Source organism: Mangifera indica, unplaced genomic scaffold (genome assembly GCF_011075055.1).
Source record: "Mangifera indica cultivar Alphonso unplaced genomic scaffold, CATAS_Mindica_2.1 Un_0018, whole genome shotgun sequence".
In the NCBI taxonomy this organism is placed as follows: Eukaryota; Viridiplantae; Streptophyta; class Magnoliopsida; order Sapindales; family Anacardiaceae; genus Mangifera; species Mangifera indica.
Window position 1 is genome coordinate 185,354 of NW_025401110.1, and position 24,798 is coordinate 210,151.

Sequence of the window (24,798 nt, forward strand, 5' to 3'; positions counted from 1 at the left end):
ATTCTGCTTTTCATTTTTCACGTGTAAACTTTTGGATAAAATTTCATGTATAAATAATAATATATTATTATAATTTTTATATATAAATAATAATATATTATTAAATAATTAAATATTCAAAAAATAAAATAATATTTAATTATATAATAATATATTTTATATATATATATATATATATATATATATATATATAAAATTACATAACAAAAATTATATACACAATATTCTTTATTGCAGTACATTTGTTGCATGCTTTTATTCACGTGTTATCGTTGCATTCATTGTCATCGTTTTCCTTTTGGCTTCCTTCCACGGTCCTCTGTCCCAACACGTGTCTTATTAATTTGCTCCAACGTCTAGTATAAAAAGAAAACCATAAAGGCAGGAATTGAAAAACAATCAATTTTAATTCAACCAATCAGTTATCTAAAAAATGGCATCAAAACAATCTCAACCTTTCTCAGTGACACGGCAGGCCCCCGAGCTGATCGCTCCAGCGAAGCCGACACCACATGAATTGAAAAGACTTTCAGATATAGATGATCAAGAAGGCTTAAGGTTTCATGTTCCAATTATATTCTTTTTCAGGAATAATCCTTCATCCGCCATGAAAGGGAAAAACCCCGCCAAGGTGATAAGAGACTCACTAAGTAAAGCGCTGGTATTTTATTACCCTTTTGCTGGTAGGCTCAGGGAAGGTGATAACAGAAAGCTTCTGGTAGAGTGCAATGGTGAAGGGGTTTTGTTTGTTGAGGCTGATGCTAATGTCACACTTGACGAACTTGGCCCTGAAATTCAGCCACCATTTGCATGTTTGGATGAGCTACTTTATGTTGTTCCAGGCTCCGATGGTATCATTGGCTGCCCACTGTTGTACATTCAAGTAAGTTTTAATTTGTTGGCTATTTTCTAAAGGCCAAAAGACTTGTTCTCACCTAAGGTTCGATGGAATTCTAAACTCTCACCTGTCAATTTTCAAAAACCTAAATACTCACATATAACTCAATTTTTGTTAACTTAGACACAACTTTTCACTCAAATGTGTAAAATTTTTTTATATAAACTATTAAACTTAATTTTATTGATAATTTAAACAATTATTTAATTAACTAATTTTATTAAACTGAATTATAATTAATATTAACCTATATCAGAAATTTTCTTATAAAATATTCTCACTAGTATTAAAATCTTTTCTGTTTTCCTCGTTGATAGGTTACTCGTCTAGAATGTGGAGGGTTCATTCTTGCATTACGTTGGAACCATACTCTGACAGATGCGTATGGCTTCACGCAATTCTTGAAAACGATGGAGCAGATGATACAAGGTGCACCAACGCCTTCAACAATCCCTGTTTGGCAACGAGACCTCTTATCTGCAAGAAATCCACCACGCATAACACGTATCCACCATGAATACGAACAGTTCGATGACTCCATGGACAGCCTAAAAAACACAAACCCTAATGACTTGGTTAACAAAGCATTCTTCTTTGGCCCTGAAGAGATCACCTCTCTCCGCAAAAAACTTCCTCCACACCTCAAAAACTGTTCGTCATTCGAATTAATAATGGCTTGCGTATGGCGATGCCGAACCGCTGCTCTTCAACTAGACCCCAACCAGATTGTTCGTCTGTCGTGTTTGATTAGTGTCCTAAACAAGCGCTATAACTTTCATCTGCCTGAGGGTTACTACGGCAATGCATTTGCGTTGCCGGCAGCGCGTTCGAAGGCAGAGCTTTTGTGCAAAAGGGGATTGGGATATGCTGTGGAGTTGGTGAAGAGTGCGAAGGCGCAAATGAGTGGAGAGTATATACAATCTGTGGCGGATCTTATGGAGATGAAGGGGCGAATCAAGTTTACGAGTGTGGGGAATTTCATTCTTTCTTATGTGAAGAATTCTGGGCTTGCAGATGTTGAATTTGGCTGGGGAAAAGCTGTGTATGGTGGACCAACTGGAGCTGTATCATCCATGATGAGCTTCTGCCTGGAGTTCAAGAACATGGAGGGAAAGTCTGGGATTCTGTTGCTGATTTGCTTGCCCAAATCAACCATGGAAAGGTTCCAAGAAGAGATGAAGAAAATGACTCAAGTAACAATGGAGGATTTCTATGACATAAATTCAGCTCTCAAGATAAGCAGGCTATGAGTATCTTGTACATGCTAGTCAAATCGTATATTAGATATCTATCAAAAACCTAATTTTTTATATTATATATTAAGTATTGTATCGTATCATATCATATAGAATAGTTTTTAAGAAATGAAATAATAAAAAATTATAATGAACACAACATATTTTGAAAAATATCACAAATACTTCGAAAAATTTAAAATTTCTCATATGCACTCTTACTGCATCATCATTTTCTCTAAAAAGGTGTATCAATTTATATTGATAATATGTATCGTATCATATAATACATATTGTATTATATGATACATCTATTGTATTGTATTTATTCAGTATATCTTTTGATACGTATTATTTTTCATTTATATCGTATTATACTCTAAGATACGTATTATATATTGTAGAATATTGATAATCATGATTTTATTATAACAAATGATATAAAAATGTGATTATAACCGCTAATTAGATTACTCATATAAACTATTTTATACTTGTTATAATTAATTATTTAATGCAATATTTCAATAATTCAGATTAAATAAGCTATACTAAATAGGGCAAATTGTTTATAAAATGCTAAAATTTTTCAATATTACCTCAATCTTTTAGGAAGACAATGGAAGAAAATTAGAAGTTTTGGAAATAATAGACCTATTGCAAAGCCAAAATAAGTTTAATAAAGTCATAAATATGAACAAATATATGAGATTGTCTCTTTTCTCATTTATTCATTTATATTATTTTACTAATTAAATGAATGCCATCGGAGTATTAATCACACAAATAAGTTTAAAAAATTGGGTAAAATACAGATAAAAAATGACACTTTTTTGTTTTAAATAGTAGTTTAAATAATAAAATATAAGATTTTATATATAAATAAGTATAAATTTAAATTTTATTTGATGATATTTCAAGATTAAATTATAGACTTTTCTGATTTAGTGGGTATAGAACTAATTGTTAGATTCAAAGTTTAACATATTTGATATGAATAATTCTATTATGAAAGAATAGTTTATGATATATTATTGATAAAAATAAATAAATATTTAATAATATAATAATATATTATTATTTATATATAATTTTATTTTTTATCAAATATATATATATATATATATATATATATGCGCGTCATTCACTCTCAACCACAAAGATTCAAGTGTCGGTCAATACTTTGTTATTATGACATGACTATTCATTCTAGCTTTAAGGTGTGCATGAACCAACCAGTCCTGTCACACGTCCTGCGCTAACTATAAATACCCAACCAACCGACTGAACGTCGTACCAACGAATGACGTTATTCGATGCCAAAGAATGACGTTGTATATAAGAAATTATATACAAATCTTTTTTTCATAATTTGGTATATAAATAATAATATTTTTTTATTTGATTATATAATTACAAATTTTGATACTCTTATATCATTAATTATTATATAATTAATAATATAAAATATAATTTTATTATCACTTTAAATTTAAATATTAAAAAATTATTAAAATAATTTTAATTTTATTTATTAATTTTTATAAAATAAAAATAATTTTATTTTTAATTAATATAATAAATAATATGAAAAATATTTTAAAATAATTATACTAAAAAATATTTAAATAAAATAATATTTTAATATTTTTTATTATCTCTAACTAAATATAATAATTATTTATACTTATTATTTTTTATCAAATTTTATAAAAAAATAATACTAATTTATATATAATAATATATTTTTAAGATAATTTTTTATTTTTTTATAATAAAATACTACTTAAATCAAATGTATTCTTATAAATCACAAATTATACTGTATTATATATGGTGGATTTCCCACCATGTAGACAAGTTGAAAATTGTGTGTGGATGCAAGAATATAAACATGTCTTACAGTCAAGAAAGGGGGGTGCAGTAGGCTTTCTATACGAAGGTCCCCTCCTCCTCATTTGTGGACACGCCTTTCTCTCAATTAATTGCAAATTGTTCTTCTTCTTCTTCTTCTTTTCTCCTGCATTTATCTCTTTAACATACATACTGATCATTTTCGAATTTACATCTGACCAAGATTTGTCTTTATCTAATTATTTTTCTGTTATGAAAAAGACGTGTTGTAATCTTGTTTAATTGAGCTGGGTATTTAAACTAGTATTATTATTTTTTTTTTTTAGGCTTGACCGTTTGTGTTAACAGATCATATTTGTATCGTATTGATTTAAATTTTATGTTAGAAACCTTCAATTTTAACTTAATCTGAATTAAAATTATGTTAATTTTTTTTTAACTTTAACCAAACTCTTTAATATTTAATTGACTTAATCTGACTCAAATTGATCCGAAATTATCTATTATTTTCATTTTTCAAAGTATTTTTATTATTTTACTAAATTATCTCAATATATTATTAATAAAATACATAATATAATATTTTGTCTTATTAACAAATGGTATAAAAATTTATATACTAAATTAAATTTTTATTATTTAATAATAAAATAAAATATTTACATAAAAATAAAAATAATATGAATAATTATAATTATATAAAAATATAATTATATGTATTCTGTAAATATTTTAAATTTTTACTACAAAGATACAACATATAATTATAAGAGTAAGAATTTTAAAAGATATTTATAATTTGACCAACCAAATCAAATTCCTATAACTTAATATTAAAATAAAAATAAACAATAATAAGAATAATGATAATTATACAAAAATATAATTATATGTAATCTATAAAGATTTCAATTGTTATTGATATTGTCTTTTAACATTCATATAATTTATCTCTAACAAATTATATTAAAGTAATATTTCTCTAAAATATTCAAGTTGATTCAGATCGTATTGGATTATTTTTGTGTGAACTCTAATACTACCCAATTAAATTTAGTGTCGTGTCAGGTTGATCCGAAATAAATTTCTTGTCAAAAAACTCAATCATAACCCATTATTTTTCATGTTGTGTTGTATCCAATTAGTGAGTTGTGTTGAAAATTGTTAGCTCTATTTTTCTTTCATTTATAACTGGTATGAACATTTTACATTTTAGTTTTGATTTAGCTTGGCCTGGTTTCTATTTTCTGTCCTTCTTTTCTTTGCATTTGGTTTCTTACACTCATCTTATAGATTAGTATTATTAAACAGATTGTGGAATATGATTCTAGACTAATGTTTGAAGAGATTTTGAGACCCGAAACGAAGGGATTTTATCTTTGAAAGTTTAAGATGAACTCGAATTACTTCCAATAGAATACTCAAAAACCAAATAAGATGTTTGATGTATTTTAGATACGAGATTAGGATTTTGTTTGAGAAAAAATGAGAAATTAGTTGAGCTACATGAGTATTAGCTTGTGTTTAATCTTTATTTGTAGTAGACACTAAGTTTATTTAACACAGAATTTGATTTTGTTAGATAAATTTTATAATGTAATTATGTGTTATTTTATTTACTAAATTAAAATCATTCAATTATATAATGATATATTATTATTTATATATAAATACAGAATCATTATTTTGTATACAGGTCTTAATAAGTAAAATTTGAACCCATTAGTATTGATGAATAGTTTCTGAAAATTAATTTAAGTAGCCTACACTCATACCCTACTAGAATTTTGAAAGCACACATTGTTTGAGTAGTTTCCGTTTTCATTTTCAGTCTGTTGAATATTTGCTAAAAGACCAAACGGCTAATTCCCGCCCGACGTCTGGTGAAATCTTAAATTCATATATTAGTTATTAAAAATCTTAATATTTATCCATTTGTTAATATCATTATTAGGGTTAAGGGTAAAAATATTATTTAGCTAAAAAATTTTCATTTTTTCCCCTTAAGTTTAAAAATCTAATGATTTCTCTTATTTAAAATTTGAAAAATGACAATTTCTCTTCTAGAGTTTTTTTCGTTATCCATCCGTCCACCCCTCTTTTCCCTTTGAAAAGTGACAATTTTCTCCCTAAATTTTTTTTCTCATCATCCGCAACAAAGAAAGAAAATAGGTTAAAAGATAATCTCGGACACCAAAGAAGAAAGAAAAAAATTATAAATTTTCAAAACTAAATTGAGAAAAATTATTAGTTTTTAACATTTGAATAAAGAAAAGAGATAAAATTTTATTTTTTAATATTACTTATTAAAAGACAATACAATTATACCTTTAATACTAATTTTTTTTTTAATTTTAATAATTAATAAATAAACATTTAGATTTTCAAAATTAAACAAGTGAGTAATATGTATACATTTTCATGTACACTCAGCTGTATCCACAGTCTAATCAGATTAAACCTGTAAAATAAATTTTATGCTTGATAACTAATAATAACATCAAAAAAATCTAGATTTTTACGGGTTAGGGTTACAGTCAAATTGCAGCATTAAGAAATAATTGAATAAATTTCTTTGGTTTAATTTCTTTCTGATCGTTAACTCTCAATTATTAAACGGATATCCATTTCCCCATGAATACACATGGCTGCTGCTTGCTGTCACAAGCTTCAACACTGCATATGCATTTTTTGGCTTTAAGAATTTACACGGAAACCTACTAGGAATTTACATTTCTCACCCTCAAACTCCCCCCACCACACAAGGAAAAAAATATTGTTAAGAAAAAAAAATCAAGGGAGAAATTTAAAAAAAAAAAAAAAAAAAACCACAATCAAACCCTCTGGCTCACTTTTTTTATACCAACTTTTGCTTCCACCAACTCATACTTTAAAAGATGGAAGGCAAATCTAATTTGATCAATATGAATTCCCTATAAATGGTATCCAAAGACCATTACATTTACAAACGTTTAAGATGCTGTTGTGTTAATGAGCCAAGTCCTCGCTCCCGACACCGACGCTTGACTTGTCAATCATGCGGACATTGTATTGTTCGTATACTCTCGCCCTGTTCTCTGCCCACCACTGTTCTGCTTGTTTCTCGCTAAAACGCTTCCGGCTGCATTACCATATACCATTACAGTCAAGGAAAATTGAACCTCTACTTAATAAAGAGAATGTGTTATTTTGATAAGAGTGTTACCTGAAGCGAACTCGCTTAAGATCCTTGACACCTCCTGGGAGGGAGGTCAGTGTTATATAAACACCAGCTTCATCTTGCTCCACCCATTCATTATCATTACGTGATTCACCTTCTTTCATCCTACTCCCATTTCGTGTTGCTGCTTCCAAATGTCCCTGTTTGGTATAACCCGAACTGCGAGTACTGGCTGTGCCAGACCCATTAGATAGCAACAGATTGTTTGATCCATAGGACTCTGGTTCGGGTAATGCTGTTTGAACAGTCAGTCGGTCAAGTGAAATATTAGGTATATCGTTGAAAGCAGGACTGGAACCAAAAGAAGTGAAGGAAGGCGACTTGATGTTCCGTGCTGCTCCAACAGGAAGCCTCTCAGCCATATCCTTTAGCTATTCAAGCATAAGAAAGAAATTAATTTTATCACGGAACAAAGAATTGTATATCATGGCATTTTACATGTTTGAAATTGAATATTATGTGCCAGCTAATGACAAGGTTGGAGGTGCTGAAAACACCTTAATTAATATAGAGTGCATTCGGCCTCACTAAACTCACAATAGGCTCATTCTTATCAAACCGAGACAGTACCCTCATCAAAGGGTAATGATTTATTGCACAGGGATATGAGTCAACCAGTGGCATAATCAGAATGATGACCTTGCAGTGCCCAAATGCCACTTGAAGGTACAAGTCAAGTAATAAGAGGGTTTACTACCTAGGATAGGTGGCTTCGTCCACTATTATTTCTCTTCTCAGCATAAATATGGTTTATATACTTTTGCAGAACAAAGCAGTGTGGTATGCATCCAGAAAGCAATAAAAATGGTGAAAAAAATTAACTACCAAACCAATTAAAAGAAATGCAGAAAACAAATATATAAAAAGAAGAAAATTCTGCATCTAGAGTCAGTTAAGAGTGATTTTAATTCCATGCCACTTCCACAGAATAAGTGTTACTTTATGTAAATAGACATCCTTCTTACTTGGGCAGTCAGAGACTTGATAACCTCCTTTGCTGCTTTGCATTTTGCAGTCTCTTCCCCTGCAATTGCTATAGCCTCCTTCAGCTGTTTAGTTGTCCTTTCCAGCTCAACTTCTTGAAGCTGTGCTTTGCGAGTAAGATTCTCCACCTGTGGGAGAAACTGATTAGTTGTCATGCAAAAAAAAAAAAATTGACAACCCCGCAAAGTTCAACATGGGCTTGAAAAATAAAAAGAATTGAATTTGTATACTTAAGAGTTCAGACACAGCTTAGGCCGGAGATAAAGCTTGGAGATCCCTTCTAAACACAAATGGCTTGGAAAAATTGAAGGTATAAATATACCTTGTTTAAATCATAAAATTTAGCAATTAAAAAAAAACTAATTTTTAATTATATATATTAAAGGGGAAGAGAAAAAGATCTCTATCAAAACCTGATAGTTCTACCCACTTTGATCTCCTGAACATCAGGAAGTAGTTTCAGGATTAAAAATAGCCCAAGTTATACATTAACTGAACAGTGGACTTAAGCATAGTAAACTTGACCCCAGAACATTCAAACAGTAAAAATATTTTGAAAAATTATAGAATGTATAAGGAAGCACGTACACATTCATTCACAAAAATACCATCCTAAGTGTTTCTACAATTACTTTAGAATAGTATGAATGCACCACTTCCTAAGAGATGAAATCAACTATTATATTTGAAAAAATGTAACCAACCAAAAATTATTTTAAATTTCATCAGTAAAATTGGCTAGTTAATCCATTTTCTGAAGGTATTACTGTAGATGTCAAGCTCCACGTGCACAAGTTGATTCATGAACAACTAGAATGCAAAGTTAAATAAGCCAGCCTTCTGCTAATCATTCTACCAACTTGTGACACTGCCTCCAAACTTCAGCATAGAGGGGTGGAGAGAAAGGAACAAATTTAAACATGACAATCTTGATAATTAAAATACTAATGGACACAATCCCTAGATAAACTCCAAAAGTTCCTCAATCAAGATCTCATTATGAAAATACATTTTTGAATAAATTTATCTATTCAAATTACAAGACAGAGAGTATGACAGTACCTCAGTCAAAGATATAACACTCTTCCATAATCAAAGAAAATGAAGACAAACACTTTTCGAGCCAAACTATAGAAAAGATGTTCTCTTCATAACCATCAAAATCAATAAGTAGATGCAGAATTAGGGAAAATTATATACCTGAGCTCTTAATTTAATAACCTCTTGGCTAAGGCTATCATTGGTCCTTTTTGCATCATCCACAACAATCTTTGGGGAGGTAAGTCCTCCCAGTGTTGGCGTTGGAGTTGTTGAACGAGGTGGGCTAGGCCGCCTTGATATTGGTGATGTTGCTCGAGAAACAATTCTAGATCCAGGAACAGAAGCTGAGAAAAACTTCTTGGATGACCCAAACATGGGATTGAAAGATTTAGAAACATTGAGCACTCCCCATTGGGAACTTCCATTTGGTACAGGAGAGACACGACTGCTATTGAATTCTAGTTTCTTGTTTCTCTTAGATCGGCTTTCTGATTGCTTGAAGGATTCCATTGAAGAAAATCTTGCCAGTTGTGCACGAGACCTAGAATCCAACTTCTCATCTTTATCAATAAATTCATTAGGACCTTGATTAATGCTTCCTCTTCTACCAACAGAGGACTGGGATGAAGCATCAGTTTCAGTGGCTTTTCTTAGTTTATTAAAACAATTATCGCAGACACGATAAGGTTTGTTGGGATTAGGTGCCATCGAAGCCTTAAGGGACTTTTTACTGCTGCATGAATGACAAAAAACCAGTCCACAATTATAACAATTGTGACGTTTTCTTTTGAAATTAAATGGTAAGCGGCAACCAGAGCACATGGACTGATCAACACCTGAGACCCACTTATGAAGACAGATAGCTGCAGTAAAATTAGTACCACAAGCAATACTCTTGACTTGCTTGTCCTTCAGGGCTTCCACCTGCGATGGGGAGTTTCTGTCATCTGTGTCTCCGTGACCTAATCGACCATTTGCTCCCTTGCCCCAAGTGTAAACTTCAGTTTTTGAAGTTAAAACTGCAACATGATAAGCACCACAAGCAATCTCCTCCACAAAACTCCTGAGCTTTCCTTCGACACGCGTGGGAAGCTTTCCATCAGCATGTGGATTTCCAAGTTGACCATAAACAGGACTGCCCATAGTGTAGACGTGGCCTCCTGTTGTAAGTGCAACTGTCAAACTATGCCCACAGGCAACTTGACAAAAGTTGGGTTCAACAAGAGCAGCAACACAGGTAGGCACAAGTTTGGCTTCCTTGTCACCATGCCCAAGTCGGCCTTTATCTCCATCTCCCCAAGTAAAAAGCTTCCCTAAGGAGCAGTTGCTTGAGCTCGAATTCCCTACCATAACCTCAACAACTGCAGCAGTATGCCAAACACCACAAGCTGCCCGAACTGTCCTGAGTCCCTTCAGAGATTCCACTTCCCTTGGAATAGAGATGCTTGTCCGATCTCCATGGCCCAAAACTCCAAATGTACCATCACCAAATGTAAACAATTGGCCAGAGGAGGTTACAATGGCCGTATGCCATGGTCCACAAGAGATATATGAGACATGTATGCCCTCCAAGGGCCCATTAACTCTTTTTGGAACCCAATGACTCACTTCATTTCCATGCCCGAGAAGACCAAAATTGTAAGTCCCATCACCCCATGTATACAAATCACCAGAAAGTGTTACGGCACAAGTATGATACTCACCACAAGCAACAAGCTCAATATTCATATTACTGAGAGAGTCAACAAGCTTTGGATGCAAGACATCAGAGTCTACACCATGGCCTAGTCTGCCGCCTGACTCTTCTCCCCAAGAAAATATCTCTCCTTGCTTGGTTACTAGGGCAGCATGTCGTCCACCACAGGCAATGTTCTGCACATCTAGTACTACAGCAGATTCTAAAGCTTTGGGCAATAAAGAATCCAATTTCACAGAAAAACAACTTCCGACTCTATTAGGTCCACCACCCAAAACACCATCCCCAGTGGCTTCCCCCCAAATAAAAACATCACCCAAAGCATCACCATCATCGTGACCAGAACCTTGGCTTGATGAGCTAACAGCACTTGACAAACTAACTCTAAAAGCATCCACTGTCATTGCCTTCATGTGACCATGTATACTATCTGAGCCTCCTGAAGACACAGAATGACCTGAAGCGCTGGCAGAATCTGGAGGGAAGAAACCCTTTGGAGGAACAGCATATAGCATCATATCTGAATATGCTTTATCCAAACCATTCTTAGGGGGACTATCATACGGAGTATGAAGGCGAAGGTGATCTCCCCCTTCCTGAATCAGGAAAAAAAAAGTCCCTACTGTTACAGTCTCACAAGGGGATAAAGGTAGATAAAGGAATTAATTATACCTTCTGCAGGCTATCATTACTACCAAATGGTGAATTCAAAGGAGAGCTTCTACGTGTGTACGTTCTAGGGCTATTTGCTTCAGAGGGAATTCCATCACTCCTTGATTCTGTTCTCCATTTTCTCTGATGGCTTCGTGAAATCAATGCTTTTAAACCACTAAACCATACCTCAGCTTCGTCTTTATCTTTGCAAATCTACAAATAATTTAAGATCACCCGAAAACATTAAAATTTCAACAACAATTAATTTTTAGACAATAATATATAGCACCAGGATGACATTTTACAATAAGAGGATCATATCAAAAGCAAATGCATCGTAGAAACAAAATAAAGGAAACTAAACATTGAAATGAAAACATTCTTACCAAATCGAGTGACCTGTCATTATATATAAGAGAAAATGATTGATATTCCTTCTCAGGTCGTGGATACCTTTGAAAGATAGGCTGGAAAAGAATAGGCCACATATAATCAGTGTGCAGAATGAAAAAAAACAGAATTCCCAAATGAAATTCATAGCACCAGAGCAAAGCCAAGACATTTCAAAAAGACTGATTTAGAGAAGAGAGATGATTCATTTGCAGATTAATTTGCCCTAATTCATTAAGAAAAACAAACTAAGAATAACATATATAATTGTAAGACTGTATAGCAGTTGTCTGGCCCATGCAAAAATTTTCTAATTAAAACTATAGAAGGGATACAAAAGGTTATAGGTTTAAAGTTTGCAGACCTTTAAAATGTGTTTACTTTCACAAGCTGCAGACAAGTAACTGAACAGCACAAACATGGTAAAAATCAACATAGAGTAACTACAAAAAATATGTTTTCTCCACCAAGACACTTACAGTGCGTTGCCCAGAGATGATTCGAGACACATGACTCAGTTTAAGGTGCTTCTCGTCATTTCCAGAATACCATATTAAAACAGATTCATCCTGAAAGCAATAGCAAAATTAAACACTTAGATCTGCAGGAGGAACTATTTGACTATTAGCAGAATCAAATAACAAGAATTGTACTGAAAAACAACAATCATTGACCAAAGGTACACACCTAGTGCATATAAACATTAAAAATAACTATTTAAGATATAGGAACCGAATCAAATGATTGCATTAGAATCTCACATTCAAAATAAATTGGATTTACCAGAAAGGGCAGGTGCATTTTTAGGGGAAGAGGATGGCCAAAAGAGATCGTACATGAGATTAAAGTGGTGTTCTGGAGTCAATAAGAATCAGATCAAACTTACATTGGAAAGTCGGAAAGGACAAACCTTGGGCTTTCCCCTTCTTCCATACTTGAGCAGGTATGCCCCTTTTTTTAGAGCAGTAATGGCCTGTTCAAGATCATCCAAAATGCTAACTTCAGCATATGAATCATATTTGTGGTGAAAAATAAAAAATTATGTCTAAGTTCTTTCAGGAGTTGCAGATAAAAAATGAAGATGAAAATTGAGAACATAGTCAAATGACCACAAAAATGGCAATGGCAAGATTTAGCAGAAAGGAACACTGACAAATTTGCATTCCAGTGTACAAAAGAAAAATCAATAGACTGAATTTGCAGACGACCCACTCAAGATTTTAAAACAAGACATGGTTCAGCAACTTCTGCTCAGCTTATCCACTCTTATTTCCCTTCTTAAGCAATAAGGAATCCATCAACATAATGCAAATACCAATTTGCTAATCAATTAATACACTTCCAGGAGCCACTGTGCTTAAAGACCTTATATCAGTATCTCCATCCGCATTTCTTTCCTCCTGGCTTTTCCTCTTTGATGCAAAAATATATTCACCAAAAAACAACATCTCAGATTATTCCTCATTTTAATTCCCAAGGGCTTTCTTTGACTTCTGATCTGCTCAAGGATAGCCCTCATAGAAAACAAGCCATATACAATGTCAAACATTCTAGATTCCACATATCATATTCAGTTATACACCGGCTAAATTAAACATATGAATAATTGGTGTATTAGGATATTCTGACATTGTGAATCTCTATCTTCATTAACAGCATTGGTTGGCTTGGCTGGAAGCACACTCTATTGGGTGATTTCATTTCCCTTGTCAAAAACTAAGGCCATACTGCTGCACTCATATCAAACATAATACTGTTCTCCCTAAGCTAGAATTATGAAACTCTGTCTCCCTCTTCATCCTCCCAATCGTCAAATTTAAGCAACCAAAGAAGTAAAACAGAAAAAGCTCCATCGTCACAGCTTAGCCTAAAACTCCATGCCATTCACCGAAGCTTTTATTAGTCTACTGTGAGCACTTAGCCTAATCACCTAAACACATTATATAGCTACCAACCATATCTTCCACACCATAGCACAAAATCAAAGTAAAATTACTATACATCTAGGTCAGGCGTTATACTATGGTACTCCTTCAGAAATGAAGTTGTGTTAAAATTCCTATTTTATTGTCCATTTGATGTCAAACGCTTCAAATATCGTGTTACACAAATATGAGAGCCATATTTTCATCTGGTCACCCCTTCCAGTTTCAAGTGACTATTAACAAATAAATAATTAGAAAAAGAACAAGAATATTCTATGCACCTAATTTCGTAACTGTAACCAAGTAAGCATTTAATTCAAGGATACCTGCTCGATGTCTCTCTCAACAGGGCCGGTTCTGCTAAGATCCGAAGCCATCCTCTCAGTCCTTGGCTTTGTACAAAAGCTTATCAAATCTCCCAATCTCTACAAACTAAACAATCTTAAACTCATCCATTCTCACAATCAAACGCGTCCATCCACCAACTCCCTCACTCTCAAACTAAACCCTAGTTTCACAGCATCCTTCAACCACAATCTCAAATTTACTTCCACCATCACGATCACTCACTTCAATCTTAGCTCCTTCATTCAACTGCACTCACGTGAAAGTCCACGTGAAAGTCCAGAGACAAAAAACCGAAGCAAAACAACGTTCATGAACAGCTAAAACAAGCAGTTGCGAAAACCAAGTCAAGAAAATCGAAAACCGAAAACCGAGAACCGATCGATAATTGAAGTGAAAAGGTGTTTGATTGGCGAGAAAGAGAGAGAAAATCTAAGAGAAATTTTAATTTGATGAAATGAAGATCTGATTAGAAGTTACAGAGGAGAGAGTAGAGAGAGAGTAATTACAAATTTATTTAGCTAATTATTTATCAAAGAGAGAAAAATAGGAAAAAGCAAAAAAAAAAAAAAAAAAAAAGGAAGAAATGAATTGACTAAAAGGTTAAAAAGGACAATGCTGAAGAATATTTATATGTAATTTGACACTTGCCAGCTTTTATTTTTTGCCTTTGCTGGCTAGCTTGGGCTTGGCTGCTGTAAGAGGATGCTACTTTGTTACTTTCTATTTTTCCGTTTCGGGCTGTTTGGTGACTGAGAAAATGATAAATAGTAAAAAGAAACTGTGCTGGGAAAGTAAGCAAATTGGAAATTTTAGGAGAAAAATTTCCAGTCTGAGTTGAAAGATAATGATACACGTGTCAGCGAGTTGTATGGCCCTGGATTAAATTTTTAGATAGAAAATTCAGTTAATTATTTTTTAAATTGTAAAATAAAAACAAGTAAATTTAGGGTTAATTGATTTATTGAAAATCCAGTTAGTAAATACAAAAAATGAAAAAAATGGCACAAAAATTATATGACTATTATACAATAAATAATAAAAAATATGTTTTAAAAAAGTCACAAAATTAAAATACAAAAAAAATACGAAACATATATATACGGATTTAATACAGCACACCGTCAATAATATATATTTAAAATACAACAATATCAATAATAATTTTAACAAATTTCATGAATATTTTGATTAACAATTTAAATGTAAATTATGTAATTAATTATTAAACTTAATATAATATAATATGTAATCAAGATTCAGTTATTACAAAAAATTATCGAAAGAGGTCAGAGTTTTAAATGACAAAAAATTAAGTTTTTATTTTATATAATTATGATATTATGACAATTAATTGAAATATAAAAGATATTTTTGTATTTTAAAACTTCGTAAAAAATGTAAAACATAAAAAAAAAGTGAAAATATCTGTTTAATATGTTTTGGATTTAAAAATTCGGAATAACATATTTAAAACGTGAATGAAATGTAATAAAAGGGAAAAGAAAATGGTATTATTGGGAAAAGAAAAAAAAAGAAAATCTAAATGAGAAAATAAAAGGAAATACTGAATGGAGGGACAAAAGAAAGAAATAAGGTATGATGAAAAGGGAAAGCATGTGCAAAGTGGGATGAAGACTTGAAATTCCACAGCCATTCATAATGGCCAGGCCTCTTTCCAACTCTGTTGAATTGATATCAAAAAGTACTTTGTTCTTTTTAATTATCAAATTCTAACAAGTCTAAAATACTCCTAATGTTGTTTTATATAAATTCCGTTGATAAAATTATTAAAAAAAATAAATAAATGGGTGTTAATTTTAAATTCTATAAAAAATAAAATTAAATATGTTATTTATAGGAAAATAAAAATTAGCATGAAAAGGGTGTATTAAATGAATTGATTGGGACTTATGCTTACATAACACAAATGATGGTGCACTTTTTGGGAAAAGAGAGAGAGAATGTAGGCATAGCCTATGACATAGCAGAGGGTCAAGCTGCTTTAAGATAATTTTAAAAATTGTAAAAATATATAATTTTACAAGTCGATCCACTAAGAAACCACAAATGCATGATCACGAAGTGTTGGATCGTGCTACGAGCCTTGATATATTAGTAGATCAATTCAAACACCTAACCCTTAGACATAATGAATTATATCGAAGCTGACTTGATACAACTCACTATCATATCTACCATAGCCAATGTCATACATGTGTCGAAGTCTTGGTCCCTACTTTATAATCCATAAAATTCTTCGACACAGCACACTGCTATGTCTACTGTAGCCAGTGCCATGCACAACACAACTGTGGAAGTTTTGGTCCCTACTTTCTAATCCATGAAGTGATGGTGCTTATCAACAAGGCCCAACAAATCATCCAATACCTACCACAAAACTTCTTTCTTTTTCCATCTCCCACATCCAAAAACCTAAAGAAACATCAATTCTCAATAATGTAGACTGCTTATTCAGTAAGAGAGGAAACTCAAGCTTTCTTTTCTCAAACTCATCCACTCATTCATTCCTGCCTTTTCACTTTTTAGGTGCTTTGAATGTTTGCTCAATAGCTAAACAAATCAACCCATTCAAACAGAAAAAAGAAAATCTATTTGTTTTGATATGTAAGGCTTGAAGGTTTTTTATAATGCAAACTAAAGACCTATATAAAACAGCAATTATATAAATACTTTTGACTCATAATAGTGCAATTCTTAACAGAGGAATTTTTGTTATTCCAGAAACCTCAAAAGATTTTTGACCAATTAACAGTTTTATAAAGCCAGGCTTTGGTCCACACCAGAAAAGTATCCACACTAAAGTCCACTAATACATGAAATTAGGACATGAATTCACAAAAAGCTAGAGCTCAACTATTAACTCAAAAGTGCTATGTATTTAATACATCTACAACTAGTAGATTCAACTGATACCATCAAAATTCATTTCAAAAGTTTACTCTATAGGGAGGGGGAAAAAGGCTTTACACATATATAAACACCGGAGCATTACATAGACAACACTAAGGTGACAAAAAATTAAGTTCAATCCAGATTGTGATCTTAACTAGTAGATCTTACCATGTTAGAATGTTAGCATATTGACAAATTCAACTGTACAACCCCATCAAGTCACACACGAGCATATAAGTCTCCTGCATGTGATACTGAGAAACTCTCAAACATTTGAACCATCCATTAAATGGAAAATCTTCACTCCATAGAAGAACTAGTTTCTGCAGTCTCATCCTCACTGAAGCTAGATGGCATATCAGCAGCAAACCTACATTAAACATAATGGAGTCAAAAAGATGGCTGTAATATCCAGTAAAAAATTTAGAAAGAAATAAAACAACAAGAGATGGATAGCTTTCAATGTACACAGGAGAGGAATATGATCTGAAATTGTTTATCCTCAAACTTCCAATGCAGCCAAAAAAATTCCAGAAATTAAGATCTGAAATAACAGTATCTTATTGTTTTTTGGGAGGTCAAATTTCAGGGAGCTAGAAGTTTTTTTTTTTTTTTCGGTTAATTTTCAGGGAACTAAAAGTTGCCAACCACTGGTAATCTCATTATGCCAATGCATTAATAATTTGGAAACTCAACGGGAATAAATTATCAGTGAAATGAAAAATAGTTTCACATTTGCACAATAAATACACAACCCAGTGTGAGGACGCATAAATGTGCAAAGATACAAGCATGTTGCATAAAAGCACAAAAAGATTACAACCAAATGCAGAAACTTATGCGAACCCTTTAATCTGATTTCTCCATCTCGGGATTTCACCATACAATGATTTGACCAGATTATCTTGCCGAGGAAGACCAACTTTTTGTCGTTTTGCAACCTTCAATGTCAAGTTCAACATGGAAAAGAGTCAAAAGAAAGGCAGAAAACTGGTTACATACAAATAATTATGTATGCACCTAACATGTCAATCACAGCCAAAACTCACTTTCATTTCAGTTTTCAGATGCTTCTTTAATCTTACCGGGTCATGATTCTCTTTTATCACCTTCTTCTCCCTGAAAAGTTTCTCCACCTACAAAAACATAATTATAAGTCAATTTCAAGCCAAATACGGTCAACAGGAGACATTGAATAAGTGAAAATATAAGTAGAAGATATAAAATAATAACAAGACCTTTGCTATCCTTTTAGATGTGATTCTCTCTGCTGCATCAAGAAAATTACTGCTCCCCAGCGTCATATTTGAAGGCTTAGATAAGTAATCACTGTTTTGGACAATCTTAGGGTTTATGTTATTGTAGTCATGAAACAAAGGCTTCATTTGTTCATTAGTGATTCTAACACCACGGCAATGATGATCTCTCAAAACAGAATTCCCTACAGCATCATACTTGCTACTCAATTTATAACCCTGGTTGGCATTGTATATAGGGGTTTCTCCAGCAGAATCTTCATATACATCCATCTTAGAATTCGGTCCAGGAGAGAAATTAGAATAACATAGATGAGAAGACTTTTGTTTTGATTGACGGTAAGATTTCATGCCGTGACAATCAGATCCATGCAGTGTATTAAGGCTTTCCGAGCCAATATAAGAATCCTCAATCTCCATCTTGGAGTTGGAACCACGCACTTCATATCTCTAAAACAGAACAAAGCAAAAGAAAACCATAAGAAAACTTAATTGTTTATGCTTATCCTGTTCCACTTTCAGAAATCTGATTATTACTGATGTATAACAGCTTCAACAAAGATGAAGTGCAAGTCTGATCAGCTTTAGAGAAATGTAATTCTACAACCGTGGTCATAATTGGTGGTATTCTTTCATTTCAATCTAATAAACAACATTTCAATGACTTTATCATATCAATTGTTACCTTAAAAGGTTTTGAATCTCACATAGGACGCAATTTTTCTATATATGCAATAGTTTTTTTTTTTCAGGTTACTTGGTAATCTGTTGCTCTACTCCGGTTGTATTGCCCCTTTTTACCCTTTTCAGGAAGTGTATAGTTTGGATGCCTAGTATCATGAAGTGGAAGGGATGATAATGGCAAGCGAAGGAAGAGGTGAACTGGTGGGCGGTGATAGCAACAACCATATCAATGATGCTACTATTCCAGCCCCCTGTTGTGTGGCATAAATGTGTCTGTGCTAAGGAGCTCAATGCTCCAGAAATATAGTACCTAAAGAGCAGATATGTCCAACTGGAAAAATCTACTAATTATTAATAAAAATTAAATTTAATTATCGAATATATATAAACATCTTAGTTAAAATTCATTGGTATATGCAAAGATTTTTAATGTTTGTACTGCACAGCATAGTTGCCAAACTTGCCCTAAGACAGACAGTTTGAGATGCAGAAATATAAGAATGTGTCAGAAAGTCCACTTACAGTGCCAAGATCACTTCGCTTTTCAACTCCAGGTACATCCAAAGAATGGGGCCATGAGGATTCCTCAACATGGGATGGCTCTGCAGTATTTAACAGAAAAGACATGCACATATTCTGTCACATAAAGATTCCAAAACATAATAAATAATACTGATTAACAACAACGTTAAACTAATTAGCAGGTTCATGTAAAACAAATCAAGCTAACAAAAGAAGCCACTGATGCAATAAATAATAAATGGCCTGATCTCGTGATTAAATCTCATTTGGTTCCATTCTATCAGAACTAATTTGGTAGTTTATTCAAGTCTGCTTTTAGGTCATTTTTAACAGGTTTTACATTGAGGATATATATTCTTCCACTCGTTAACTGATATGGGTTGGATTCAATCATGGTTACTAAAGGAGCAATTACAATTAGGGATTTAGGAAACATGGGGCTCAAATGGTTGTAAGGTTTAACATGGCAGAATTTTATTACAGCTCTACCAGCAGAGATGACGGAGAATTTGATAGCTCATCACAAACAGAGCCTATATGAATAGGTAGTACCAAACAAGATAAACACCATGAAAACTCCAAATCACACGAAGTCCTTCAGAAAAAATGACCCAAACAGCATTAGAGTTTTACAACAAAGCAAACAAAAGTAAAAAGAGAATGGACCTACAGTCATTCATGAGGCATGAGCTAAAGTTATATGTATTAAATTAACACCTCTGTCATTAAGTGCTTCGTAAGAATGTTTGCGAGGCTGATTTTGTTAGTGTCATTCCAACTGTCCTGGATCTTTTGTTTTGGTAAGAAAGTTTTTTTCCCAAGGAAATGCTGTATATCGACTGCAATCTGGGTTGTTTGAAATGAAAGAAATATAAGCATCTTTGAAGAAGCTGAGTATGAGGATGTGGAGCTTCTATAGGAGGGCATTCATACTTCTTTAAGGGCTTCAGTTACAAAGCAATTTGATAAGATATTTTTTCTACATTCAAAAGGGGTTGGGCTGCCGTTGTTTCTTAATTTAATAAAATCCTGATTCTCGCTTTTTCTCTTTTAATTTACGGACTTGTACTGCAACTCTTTGTGAAATAATACTTCTTTAAATACGTTTTTTGTGTCTTTTAAAAATATAGAGACAGAAAGAGAGAGAGAGAATAAGAGCTAAAGGATTCAGCAAAAATAAAGCAACAACTTGAAATGGTAGCTGCAAACAAAGCCAAAAAAGGAAATCAAGTCACATACTTAAGAGTTAGAGTTCAAATGGAGCTCATATTACAATCAACTTCAAATTTTTTTTTTTTCATTTTTTAACTTTCTGCACATGCAGGTAATTTGTTTTTACCAACCCAGAAAGCATAAATGCCTAATACTGTAAACAATTAATTTCGGAAAGCTTATAATCAGAGTTTACAGCTTGAATTTAAATAAAGTGAGTCAATTCAGAGGAATTTTGGCTGCATATATTAAAATGTAAATATTAAACCTCTATAAAAGACAACTTTCTTGGTTGTCATAAAACTTTGAGACTAACCTTAGTAGAGTTTTTTTTCATAAAACACATGTTAAAAATTATTCCTTGTTAGATGCACACGTTATTCAAACACCAACATGTTTATTTTATAAACAAACAATGGACAAGCAATGACATCATTATAAATGAAGATTCACACACTTCCACAACACAACTTCCTCAGAAATTATTATTTCCTGTTAACTTAAAACAATTTTGGCACTTTGTTCAATTCGGCTAGTGATGGTTACATTCATTTGATCATCAAATGCCAAAGAACAGAAGAACCAGTTAATTATTTCCTTCTAAATTGAGAAACTACAAAAAGAAAATTGGTGGAAAAAACTAGAAATAGTTGACAATGAAAGGTGCACAAAAGTTTAAATGACAATTTAAAGAATTCCTTGTAATGGGGCCAATAGAAAATTATTAGTATCAGACATAAATATAAGTAAAGACAACTTACCATTGACTGGTTCATTACTTGGGGATTCAAATGCACCAGGAGGAAGTGGATCAAATTCAATACCAAGTAATGGACCATCCTCTCGATATTGCCTCCCCAGTTGAATCTTAACAGCAGTAATAGCAGCATTTTCAGTTTCACCCCTCACTTTCAAATATCCTGATGGCTTATATTCCTTACTTCTAGTGGCTTTGCAATTTATGGGGGTAATAGCTCCATTTTGTCTATTGTATCTAGATGCTTCCATAGTATACAGATCATCAATTCGAGAATAAATCCTATCTTGCAAGAATGAGCTGCTTTCTGAAGAAGTATCATCCCTTTCCATCCCACTAATATGTCCTGTATACTGACTCCTATAATCATATACAAGATCTGAAGAGGGAGCATCTTGGCCACTGAGCCTGCGACTCTCAACCTCCCTAGGATCAATAGTTCTAATATCCCCTTGTTTGGTGCTGCCACAAGAATCTTGCCAGAGTCCACTCCCACGATCCTGAATAATAACACTGGAACGATCTTGTCGTCCACTAGCTAATCCTTCATCAATTTTTTTGTCTTTTAACCGCCTGTGGCAAAACCATCCAGATATTTGCTTTTCTGTCAAGCCTATCTGCTCTGAAAGTTGCATTTTCATTTCTTCTGAGGGGTATTTGTGCTCTGGGAAAAAACCAATAGAACATTTATTCATATTTCTTTTCAAACCATAACTGAATCAGTTTAGTAAAACATCAAAATGAGACATGACACACAAAACTTCAATACCATTATAGAAGTTCTCCAAAGCCATAACCTGAGCTTGAGTCTTGAACCGCCTTTTCACATTCTTCTCCAGAGATACTTTACTTTCTTCAAAATGCATTTCACTTGAATCTAGAATAGATAAAAATAAAACAATTACATTAGAGGTAAACAAAAGATTAATACTAAGGGCTTGGTAACATAAAAATTAATTTATATATATATATATTGGCAGCTAGACTCCTTTTCCAATCAAAAGGGCATATGGTTTCTACTTAACATTTTACTCCTTTCCATCACATTTCTCTCCAACAAAATGGAGCAAAAAGCTAATACCAACAATAAACGCCAGTTAATGGTTGCAAGAGAGAAACCCATAATCAAATTTCTTTCAAATTAAAAGGAAAACTTGAGCTTCCTACTATACTATAATGAAAATCAGCACCAGTTACAAGACGTAAACCTTCAGATAACCAAAAACAAACCTCATATGTCATAGAAAGTTCACTGACTCCTCTCTTCCTCTCCTAAAGTACCCCTTCTGTCATGAAAAATAATTACTATCATTGGATGCTGAATGCTTTATACTTCATGTTTCTTCTCCAAATAGAAGCCTTAAGAAGTTCACATTGCATTGCATCATACATCAAAGTAACCCCGATCGTCAAACATCATCCATATCCATCTCAAAATGAATGGATCAAACCATTTGGCACAGCCACTACAGAGTGACTTACAAATCAATGGTAGTTACGTAAACAGACAAATCAAATGGGATCATCATAACTCTAATCAATAGACACTCCTTTCAATCCAGACTATAAAAAAAAAGGTTAAACAAAGAAATATTAACATACAAAAGTATGCACAAGTATAAAACATCCCCATTACATAAGAAGATTCTCGAAACAGAAAGGAAACACCTCATTTAAATTTCAATACAACTAACAAACTGGCATCATAATTCAGCATCCAAACTAAATTCTTCTAAAATAATAATAAATATCCTATAATGCATGCTATAATAAAACAAAACCCACATAGCAAAAACATAAACAAAACTTTTCAACAAAACAAATCCTACATAAACGCAATAAAATTTATTTAAAAAAAAAATTGCCCAAAGCGGAAAAAGGATTCGAGATTAAGAACAGAACATAAAAACATTCACCTTCCATGGCTGGCGAAATTGTCAGAAGCCGAATCTACAAATTTGTTCGTTTGATTGGTTCAAAACAGGAAACAAATTAAACCCAAACTCAATTGCATAAACCTGAAGAGATGAAATTGAAGAGAGAGAGACGGAGAGAAGTTATTTGTTTCTTCTTCTGGCTTTGATTTCATTTGCTTTCTTTTCACATTGAATTATTTATCAGTTGGGTATTGGTTTTTTTGGTTAATTAAATGTGAAATTAGGCTCGTTCCTTCCTGTTCATTATCCTGTTAATTAATTAATGAACTTTTGTCAGAAAGAACAGAAGAGAACAACGCAAGGAAGGCACAATGAACAGACGAATTATTTTCAACCCTGAACTTTGGTCCAAAAATTTGTCTCCTCCAAATTTCGGAAAGTAATGAAGACACCCCCAGATGCAGATAGAGGTGTTGTCATTGCAAGGGTGGAAAGAATATAATGGTCAACGGTTTTGACCAAAAGGATGAGTATTTTTATACTTTCTGGTGTTTGTTCAAAACAGCTAGCCATTAAAAAAATAAATAAACCTCAGAAAATTCTTTATTTAATTTAAAATTTTGTGTGTATTTTTAGCTTTTAAGGCAGAAAATGTAATTTGGTATGATGGGGAGGAAGAGGAAAGTAAATGTATAACAATATGATGATGAACGCAGGCAAGCCTTGTCAGGGCCTGGTCCACTGCTCTCAATCTTGAAAATTACCCAATTATGACGCGTGCTCAGAGAGTTAAATATTACATCATATTATCTATTAAATATTTAATTTTATATAACATATTTTAAATATTATATAATAAATATATTATTATTTTAAAAAATATTACAAACACTTATAAAAATTTTATATATGTTATGTTATATAATTTTTAAAAAATAAAATAATCATATGATAAATAAATTATCATTTTAAAAAATATTATAAACATTTATAAAAATTTAAAATTTTTTATAAACATCTCTATTATATCACAATTTTCTTTAAAAATATATCAATTTATATTGATAATAAGAATCATATTATATAATACATCTATTGTATTATATTAATTATGATACATCTCATAAAATATATCATTTTTTATCTATATTATATTATATTATATTATATATATATTTTTATATCGTTAAATATTAATAACTATAAACTAACATTTAGAAATTAGTAATCGAATCTAGTATCATATATCACAAACCTCATATATCACATATTATATTAAATCATAAGATAATATTTTAAAAAATAATAATAATAAAATAACAAATAATTCTA

General features: G+C 32.3%; 3 protein-coding genes across 8 annotated transcripts; 1 reads left to right on the top strand and 2 right to left on the bottom strand.

Annotated features, from left to right (window-relative positions):
- The first annotated feature begins 383 nt into the window (after positions 1-383).
- Positions 384-2,215, top strand: LOC123205894 (methanol O-anthraniloyltransferase-like). Its single transcript, XM_044622952.1, has 2 exons — positions 384-883; positions 1,216-2,215. The coding sequence occupies exons 1-2, from the start codon at positions 434-436 to the stop codon at positions 2,146-2,148; spliced, it is 1,383 nt and encodes a 460-aa protein (XP_044478887.1). The 5' UTR covers positions 384-433; the 3' UTR covers positions 2,149-2,215.
- A 4,399-nt stretch (positions 2,216-6,614) lies between these two features.
- On the bottom strand, positions 6,615-14,966 carry LOC123205892 (PH, RCC1 and FYVE domains-containing protein 1-like). 4 transcript variants are annotated; one of them, XM_044622949.1, is made up of 9 exons: positions 14,224-14,966; positions 12,883-12,945; positions 12,452-12,541; positions 11,969-12,049; positions 11,601-11,795; positions 9,392-11,524; positions 8,173-8,319; positions 7,193-7,578; positions 6,615-7,108 (listed from the first exon to the last, which is right to left on the bottom strand). In XM_044622949.1, exons 1-9 carry the CDS (start codon positions 14,272-14,274, stop codon positions 6,976-6,978), a joined length of 3,279 nt encoding a protein of 1,092 aa, XP_044478884.1. In that variant the 5' UTR covers positions 14,275-14,966; the 3' UTR covers positions 6,615-6,975. The 4 variants fall into 4 exon arrangements, with proteins under 4 accessions (XP_044478884.1, XP_044478883.1, XP_044478885.1 ...); XM_044622948.1 differs by having other exon boundaries at positions 12,859-12,945; XM_044622950.1 differs by lacking the exon at positions 12,883-12,945 and having other exon boundaries at positions 14,224-14,965.
- Positions 14,967-17,097: 2,131 nt separating this feature from the next.
- On the bottom strand, positions 17,098-23,973 carry LOC123205901 (homeobox-DDT domain protein RLT1-like). Of its 3 annotated transcripts, XM_044622960.1 has the most exons (9): positions 23,506-23,973; positions 22,820-22,875; positions 22,359-22,466; positions 21,594-22,253; positions 19,621-19,700; positions 18,397-18,864; positions 18,208-18,294; positions 18,005-18,099; positions 17,098-17,528 (listed from the first exon to the last, which is right to left on the bottom strand). In XM_044622960.1, the coding sequence occupies exons 3-9, from the start codon at positions 22,453-22,455 to the stop codon at positions 17,459-17,461; spliced, it is 1,557 nt and encodes a 518-aa protein (XP_044478895.1). In that variant the 5' UTR covers positions 22,456-22,466; positions 22,820-22,875; positions 23,506-23,973; the 3' UTR covers positions 17,098-17,458. The 3 variants fall into 3 exon arrangements, with proteins under 3 accessions (XP_044478895.1, XP_044478894.1, XP_044478896.1); XM_044622959.1 differs by lacking the exon at positions 22,820-22,875 and having other exon boundaries at positions 23,506-23,972; XM_044622961.1 differs by lacking the exon at positions 22,820-22,875 and having other exon boundaries at positions 18,244-18,294; positions 23,506-23,971.
- Between the last annotated feature and the right edge of the window lie 825 nt (positions 23,974-24,798).